Source organism: Morone saxatilis, unplaced genomic scaffold (assembly GCF_004916995.1).
Source record: "Morone saxatilis isolate NCDOM2014 unplaced genomic scaffold, NCSU_SB_2.0 Contig16, whole genome shotgun sequence".
NCBI lineage: Eukaryota > Metazoa > Chordata > Actinopteri > Moronidae > Morone > Morone saxatilis.
In genome coordinates, this window is record NW_023339718.1 from 17,896,512 (window position 1) to 17,905,334 (window position 8,823).

Here is an 8,823-nt window from a genome sequence, read left to right on the forward strand (position 1 = left end):
CATCGTCTTACAGTTGTAGTGCAATAAATGAAATCCCTAATGTAGAAATGTTGCATCTAAGGTAGATTACAGTGAAGCCCGGTCCACACAACACGCATGAGCAGTGCATGCTTCTTTTTTTTGCTGCTCATGTTGACAGGTCAGAGCAGCCAGTGTTCTCATCTCACTACAGTTTCAGTGTATAGCTATAGAATGTCACATACGGGGGAAAAAAATTCAAACTCAAGACTTCCTGCATCTGTTTCAGAAATCAAAAGCTCCTTAGTGTTTCTGTAGACAGAATCCATTCATTTGTAAACAAGGCTTTCATCGTATTTATCAAAGAAACTCAACGTAGAACGACGGGGCTGGCATTAGCAGCGCCGCAGTAGAAACGCTCTCTGTGTGTGAGCTGCAGCAGTTCAGCGAGGTAGCTCACGCATGCTGTGTGGACAAGGGCTGAGAGATGCTTCCAGTGCTCAAACAAGCTTTGAAAGCATCTCGATTAGCAAACAAAAACAAATTATTATGAGATAGTGTATAACAATCACTTGCTGTAAATGTCAGTGGTTATTGTGTTAGTGCTCCTATTTAGCCTTCCCACTCCTCTTCATCTGAGGAGCAGCAGGTCTTGAGGTGGTCGGGGATGTTTCTGTAGGTGAGGTACTCGAGAATCCTCTTGGGGAGGGGCAGCGGCTCCATCTGGTGTGTGGACACCGAGTGGCGCAGGATGGATCGGCACAGGTGGCACAGGCTGGGCACCGTACGCGGAGCCTTCCAGAACCTCACGTGGCCGTCTCTGGTTCTGTCACAGGAAGGTATTGGTTAGTTGCCAAGAGGGCTTCATGCACTGCAACTTCAGAAAACATGCAGACCAGAAAAGGAAGTCTCTCACTTACACTGAAAAGGTGGAAACACTAAACAGGTTAGAATGTCTTGAATAGGGGCTGCAGTTTCAATTAAAGCACTGAAAACAGTTGGAGTCTCGTTTAAAGAGTAAGAAATGAAAGAGGTTAAAGTGCCGGAGAAAAAGTGTGCGCGATGTGGTTTATTTGAGCTGCTGAATAAATGTGAAACACTACAGTTCTGTATCTGCAGCACTTTTCTGTAAGTTGTGTATGTGGCTGATTTCAGTTTGCTAATGTTTTATCTGACCAATTATCCAAAAGATTGAATTATATTCAACTGAAAAAAGCAGCAAATAACCAAATAACTAATTATTTTAGCTCTATAATTATGTTTTACCTAAAAGAAATGAGAATTTGGAGCCAGTAGGGAAGTGGGTTGCTGAACTCTAAAGTCTACAAGCAGTAAGTAAACGCTTGATGGATTTTTTTACCCCGTGGCAACCACTCCCCCTCCTGGATGGTAGTTGCAGCAGAGTCCATTAGAGTCTCGGTCTGCCTTGGTCAGCATCACCATCCCTTTCTTTCCTGGCTCCCAGATCCGAAGAGCTCTGCAAACACAACACATCCATCTGTAATCATTCTGTCCACAAACATGTACATGATGTACTAATACAACAGATTCATGAGATGGAAGTGATAAACTACTCACCTGTCGTCAGTTACGATCGCCAAGTACAAACCGTTGGGGGAAAACTGTATTGCTGAGATTTGGTTTTGCCCGTAATCTTCAAAGTAGTCGCTGTGGATAAAAAAAAACAATGTAGAATAGCTTTTAGGAATGATATTACTCTGTACTAAGTAGGCATACCGGTTGTCAGAAATCCTCAATGGTCATGACTTGAATGTTCAATTTTACTGTCACAGTGTGTCAGATGTAAACAGTCATAATAATGGTGTAGGTTGCACCTTACCCATGAAAACTGGCATCAAAAATCTACTTTCTTAGAGCAAAATCAAGTTCTGTATGTAAAACTGTTCACTTACAGTATTAGAGATGTAATCTAAGATGCACTTGCCACCAATGTGAAGGATCACCTAGTTGTGCTCAGGATGAGTTCTAGGAATGCACACGCCTTTCATTTCCAGCACTAAATGATCAGTATGTTCTAAAACTGAAAACTGAGTGTGAACCTACACCAGGGTGGCCAGTTTCTCTGCAGTGTACGGGTCCCAGAGGTCGATCCACCAGCTGGAGCCACTGAAGGCTGCGGTGGCGAGCAGCGCCCCGTCAGGAGAGAAGTCACAGGAAGACAGGAGGTACAAGGTCTTACGGGTCCCTCCTGTCAGGTTCCTCATGAACGTATACGACCGCAGACTCCACAGACACACCATCTGATGAAGGTAAAACCATTAATGAGTCTTTAAACCTCGCTGTAAGGACTATTTTTTAATTGGGAATAATTCATGTAGGTTTAGTGGAGGCTCAGTTATTCTGCCCTACAGTAATTACTGCAGAGAAAGTCTAGTGATTTGATTCTCAGTGATGTACTGACTCAGTGAATGTCAACAGGACCGGCTGGAACACGCAGCAAACCGTTTAAAGTGCGATTGTGATCTTAGAGTCTGGTGTTATACAATGTTAAGCTGTCTGCTTATTTTTTTTGCAAATGAGAATGTGACAAATTAGCAGTTTGACAGGAGTGGGAAAAGCTCCCCGGGGCTCCAAATGTCTCCAAACAAAGAGAACAAACTGCTAGCTGTCAGCATTACAACAACTAAACACAGGATGAAGACAACCAGATCGCTGCATGTTTGGGAGCAGCAGACAATCGCACCAACAAGCAAACTGTGGAAAGAAACATCTTAAAAGCTACAAGTAGTCAGTTGAGTTGGTACTCAGTTACACCCTTCTGGACTCACAAATCACCAAATAAATATAAACATTTGCCATCAAAAGGAAATACTGCCAGAACGAATGCTTAATTATAAAGAAAAAGACGCTCACTTTGATTAACAATCATTGCAGTGTCTTTGAAAAAATCACAAAGCAGGGCAAAGGAAACAGTCTCATTCTCTTGAACTGAGGTGCTGAATATTTACCTCTTTGGCACCCTTCTGATTACTGGAGGAAACGGTCATTAAATTAACTGATTTCACAAAAAACTTCCTGAATGGATCTAGATTAAAAACCATAATGGAGGGGGGGCTTTGCTCTGTTAGAAAGAGAAGAGACTTTGGGAATTTATTAGTATTGTAGTTTCAAATACAGGTGTATCAAAACAACACATGCACAAAACAAATATATCTGACAAACAATCCCCTTCAGGGTCCACAGTAGTGAAAATGAAAAAGTGTCTCTTTTTGTTTTGCAAAACCAACATACTTTTACAATAACACACTCACTCTGTCAAATCTGCCGACAGAGGCGATCATGCTGCAGTCTGATGAGACACTGCAGCTGCTGATCCAGTCTTTATGGCCAGAAAGCACCTGCACCTTTTTACCTACGACAGACAGAAAAAAAAAAAGTCTAATTGAACTGAATGAGACGGACTACAAAAGCATCACTGGATACAAATAGAAAATGGTGGAGAATGTGACTCCTGTATGTGTAAACATTAACATGTGTTTGCTTTTCTCTTCCATTCGAAACAGAAGGTTTGGTTCAGTTGGACTGCACGGTGACAAAACACAGAGGCGAAGTGATAAATACACAGAAAGAAGCAGAAAGATATTCAGGTGATAATTTAAAAACTGAAATTTCACATCCTCAATGCTTATTTCCTACTGTTGCTGTTCCTACGTGTGTGTCAATATCTCACAGTGAGCATTTAATGGCTTTAATGTTTGAGCAGGGACAGTTCAATGTACGTATGTATGAAGAGGTGCGTTCATGGATGCTCCGACATTTCACAATTCAGTCAGCGGCCGAAAAGCCTCGCATTGATTAGCAATGTTGTCTGCGAACCAAAGCCTGAGCACAAATGAGGTGGAAACATGGTGTACATGTTTCTCACGTCTCACATGTTAATATTCCCTGGAGCTGTGAGATGCAGTTGGCAGGTCTGGACAAAGTAAGGTGGCCATAAGATAGCTTTACAGAAGCTGAATGTCAAGTATCAAATGTCAATCAAAACATCCTGATGATGGCGTTACGTAAAAACAAGCTTTTAAAATGTGTTCTGTAATGGATTACCAGTCTTTAACTTGGACCACTGGCAGCCTGTAAGGTTGGAAATCAGTATTAAAACACATCGTATGTTTTGGGAAATGGCCTACAGTCTACATTAAACAAAACAAACACTTAAATGTGATATCTCATAATGAATATTGGAAATGTCCGCCCTGAATGTAAACAACTGCTTCCTCAAACTATTTACTTATCAAAATGCAACACAAACACACTGTTTTCTAAGTAAACACTTAAGTCATATCAGTGAGGGCGTTTCTGAAGACTACAAGTGGAGCAATTACAAGTGGAAGTGTAAAAATCAGACGACGGATTGTGGCAAGGGTTTATTTGAAGAAATTACTTTACATCAGTTATTAAAGTATTCTACAAAAGTGCTCATACCTTTATGAGCCAGGTCCCAAATCCTCAAAGTCTTGTCCCGAGAAGAGGATATGAGCGTGAGCGTCCCGTTCTGAGGGAAGACCAGGTCCCTCACAACACCTTCGTGGCCGTGGAGATCAAACACAGCATCACCTGAAATCACATAAAGATATTTGGAATAATCAGCAAAAACAGAATTACATGAAAACAGCGCAGGTAACATTTTTACCCGCAGGAATCTCACCTGTTAACACATTCCAGATTTTGATCACCCCGTTCTCCAAGCCTGTGGCCAGAAGCAGGCTGTTGTTCCCTTTTGGTGGTCTTTTAGCTGGGTGTCCTGCCGCAGTAGATTTTGGAGGTCTGGGTCCGAATGCGAGGCCCCATACTGGGTGACCACAACTGAAGCTCTTGTCTCCTCTGTCAGTCTCTCCATTCTGACTATCTCTGTGGGTGAGAAGAGCATCGAGTACGCAGATACCATAAAAATCTCACATGTAGGAGGTGTGAAGCTGGAGTTGATGATTATATGATGCTGCCTTTAAGTGCTGTTGGACAGGTCAGAATTACATGTAACAGCCCAACAGAGTGGTGAATATATTTTCTGGTTCCAGTGTTTTTAATTTTTAAATGGGACATGGGAAGGAGCTAATAACAAAGATTTGATATATTTGTTCTCCTGCCTCCAGACAACAACAATCATTCCAAACAAGGAGCCGTTTCTTTGATCGCAGATCTTCTGCTCCGATTGTTTTTAAGTAGATTTATTTATTCAACATTGATGCATGGAGCAATTTGGCATATTCTGTGCCAAACTAAAAGGTATTGTTTTGACATTTGGTACCTACGTGCAGCTATCATATTGGCACTGATGGAAACACAAAACAAACCCCAGCCCTTGTGAACACAGGGACCTGGAACAAAAAGGAAATCCTTTCTGAGCACTTTAAATCTGGTTAAATCATGGACCAGGGACAAGTACAGCTATCAAAATGGGGCCTGTTTTAAGGGGGCGGGAAGCGCAGAGAACATGGTATGTTCAATATTAAATGAAGAAAGAAGTGTTTGTATTTATCCTTGAAGCCTAATTCAGCCATGAAATTGTGAAATAATCCGATAAATACTCTTCCTATTGTAATGAAGTGTTATTTTATCCTGCTGAGTTTATTGCTGCACACTTTTAATCCAAAATGTCTGAGCCACTTTTCATCACAACATCTTTGACAACCAAGACAAAGTTATGTGATTGATTTTTGCAGTGTTTTATTTGCTCATGTCTGCTCTCCATAATATAAAAGCTAATCCAGCCAGGCATTTTCTTATATTCATGATAAAACAAAAAAACATTAATCTATGGTTACATTTTCATTTTTTTTTTTACCATAGCTTGTAATTTATATTTCAATAAATAATATCACAATGATATTAATAAGCAAAATATAAATACATTTCTTCTATCCCACTGCGGTTTGATTCCTCACACATAAAAACAGCCTCCATGTTTACTTGCTCCTACCCTTTTAACAGTGGCCTGAATGTACGAGGGACACCTGAATGCACCGTGTGTGGATTAAACGTACAGGTAGCAAACTGAACCTACTCGGAGTCGAGGGGCCAGGCGACCACCCACACGATCCCGTGTCCCATCGACCAGGCGAACCAGGCTCCGTCCGGGGAGAAGTCCACGCTCCAGGTCTCGCATCCCGCTCGGCCCTCCAAGGACGGTGGACGCCTGGTCTTCAGCTCCAGGATAAGAGCCGGGTCGGACGCTGGAGAGGGACGAACCAGCAACATAAAGTGAACGGTTAAGCAGACTCATCCCTCACCGACGCTGACAGCAGCTCGTTTTCCTCCATTTTCTAATCACCGTCCCCGCTCGCTTGCTCGCTTGCTCGCGCGTTTGCTCTGAAAGGTTTCTCCGGAGACCGCTGCCTGGTTACGGGGCGTTGCGATGACAACATGAGACAGCTCGGATATTATTCATAAATGTGCGACTTACATGTCGTTTGTAGCTCCGCGTTTCTATCCGTGGAGCACATCGTTTTCCTCTTCGCATTCTCCGCTTTATCGCTGGCTTCCTGAACGCGTCCTCCCTGTCAGAGACACTCTCATGTCCGGAGAGAGCTGGGACTCCTCTGTGCTCCTGCGACCCTGTTTGATGCTGTTTGCTGTGGGAAAAATGTGCGAAGGAGAAACACAATGTTCAGCTGGTTTCCTGTTGTCTGACTCACTTTGTACCATTGGCTGCAATGTTGCCCCACGTAGTCACGTTTTTCTTTTATTACGTAACCTCACTAAGCCATGCCACACCCCCCCCTCATTAAATTACAATATATATGAACTATGCCCTTCTTTCCACTGTTGATGAACACTCAGATAGCTGGAGTTCATATTGTTTTATAGTCTTGTCAAGATCTGTATTTAAAATTCAAAACATACTTTATATATTTATCACAATGCTATTATTTCTACTTGATGTTATATCTTTTATGAATATATAAAGAAAGAAGATTCATGTTCAAATAGCCTTTCCAGCAGGTTATATTACTGTAATGGTCTTTTCTCTGGACTTTAAATGGATCTTAAGCCCTTGTTATGTTACACATTGCGCTCACATATTGGCCTTGTATTTATTTGTCATGTTTTTTTTCTTTAAAAATGTTTTTATTATTATTTAATTTGCATTTTAGTACCCTATCTTATGCTTAATGTCCGTCTGCATTATGGAAGCATTTTGAATTGCCTGTGTATAAAAGGTGCTATATAAATAAACTTGCATTGCCTTGCATTTTTATGTAATTTTTTTATGTTTTATCTTTCAATGAAAAGTGGTATAAAATATTGACGATGAATTGATTATTAACATTATTAATAAAACATATGGAATATGTCCATTTGATGTAATGGCGCAGCCATAAAAATTCAGACTGGCTTTGAATATTTTACTTAATGATTTATTTTGAGTGTTGTCGCCCACTTAAAAACTAAGGATTCAGCTAACGATTGTTTCCATTATTGATGAATCATTTAGTCTATAAAATGTCTTTATTCTATAATTTTCTAAAGCCCAGGATGTCATCTTCCCAATTGTTGTTTTATCTTAAAACATTCAAAAACCCAAAGATATTCAATTTACTATCACATAAGACGAAGAAAAGCCTCAAAGCCTAACAGTGGAGAAGGTGGAATGAAGGAATGTTTGGTATTTCTGCATAAAAAAATATTTAAATTATGGATAAATTATCATAGTAGATCAAGAGATTATGTGATTGTCAAATAATTTCAGCTCCATTTAATTAAAAAACTAATGATTTTAGGGGGCGCTGCAGTCTCTTGAGCACCCATACTTCCGGCTCAAATGACAGTGAGTTAAAAATATAGTAATATTTCACTCTCACTGTCACCCAGGTCTCATGTAAACTTGAATGGATTTTAGTAATTTCAGGAAGACGAGAAAGTTTCGGTTGTTTTTAACCTCCACTACTTTCCACGCAACAGACTGTGAGATGACGGACTCCACCACATTTTTAAAAGATGACGGACTCCACCACATTTTTAAAATAGCTCCAGTCTAGAGCTGCATTCTAGCCTGGCGTAGTCACAATCTGTAAATACTATGTGTACTAATACTGGGTGGAAACACATACTTAATCAGTGAATAGGGAATAAAGTACAGATGACTGCACCCATTGTTTCACCACCAAAAAGATGCCAACAATCACATTTTTACAGCTTCATTTACTGCATGTATCTCAATATCAGAGCAACATATGCAAAATTCTGTACAAACAAATCAATCATAGAAATAAACTTACAAAACCCTGTTTAAAAAACAAATTAAAAGAGATCATTTTTTTACATTCGAGTCTGCCACCAATTCTGTTCACATTCTCATTGGGATTAAATGGTATTTACTTAAAATAAAAAACAATAAAAGCACCCAATAACTAAAATGTTACAAGAGCTACTGGCTCTTCTGTCTGTACAGTTTCTTCCTGTTGCTGTGGGCTTGAGTCAGCAGTTTCTTCATCCTCATGATCACCTAAAACAAAAGTAGAGGGATACTGTTTACATCACCAAACATTTTTACACTTCATTAACAAGCCATGAAATCAATGCCACGATGAGGTCATACTTGATGGGATTCGATGTATCTGGACAAGCGTTGTTTGGCATCCGTTGGTTAACGGAGGAAGCCGGGGAACGGCATCTTGAAAGATCTGCTCGTCATCTGACTCCACCAGACTCAGCACGTCTCCTCTGTCCTCCTCCATTGGCCTGGAAAGCAGAGACATTATAGATCAGATGGCACCTGCAGACCAGGAACCAGACTATATGATAATGAATACCAGACGGACGCACATTATCAGATCTTTGTTGGTAAATGAATTTCAGGTATTATTTTGTGTTGTGTCAACATCTGTGTTCAAATTAGAGATTTAG

The 8,823-nt window shown here is 40.5% G+C and overlaps 2 protein-coding genes across 2 annotated transcripts in view; both read right to left on the minus strand.

The window, feature by feature from the left end:
* Positions 1-111: 111 nt before the first annotated feature.
* On the minus strand, positions 112-6,656 carry wsb2 (WD repeat and SOCS box containing 2). Its single transcript, XM_035658861.1, has 9 exons — positions 6,380-6,656; positions 5,981-6,149; positions 4,625-4,827; positions 4,402-4,533; positions 3,231-3,331; positions 2,023-2,219; positions 1,537-1,626; positions 1,319-1,435; positions 112-784 (listed from the first exon to the last, which is right to left on the minus strand). The coding sequence occupies exons 1-9, from the start codon at positions 6,417-6,419 to the stop codon at positions 571-573; spliced, it is 1,263 nt and encodes a 420-aa protein (XP_035514754.1). The 5' UTR covers positions 6,420-6,656; the 3' UTR covers positions 112-570.
* A 1,444-nt stretch (positions 6,657-8,100) lies between these two features.
* Positions 8,101-8,823, minus strand: part of vsig10 (V-set and immunoglobulin domain containing 10) — a 7,367-nt gene continuing 6,644 nt past the window's right edge. The window contains exons 8-9 of the mRNA XM_035657794.1: positions 8,516-8,658; positions 8,101-8,422 (exon numbers count right to left, since the gene is read on the minus strand). Coding sequence (XP_035513687.1) covers positions 8,328-8,422; positions 8,516-8,658 — 238 coding nt within the window. The 3' untranslated portion in view covers positions 8,101-8,327. The remainder of the gene's footprint in view (positions 8,423-8,515; positions 8,659-8,823) is intronic.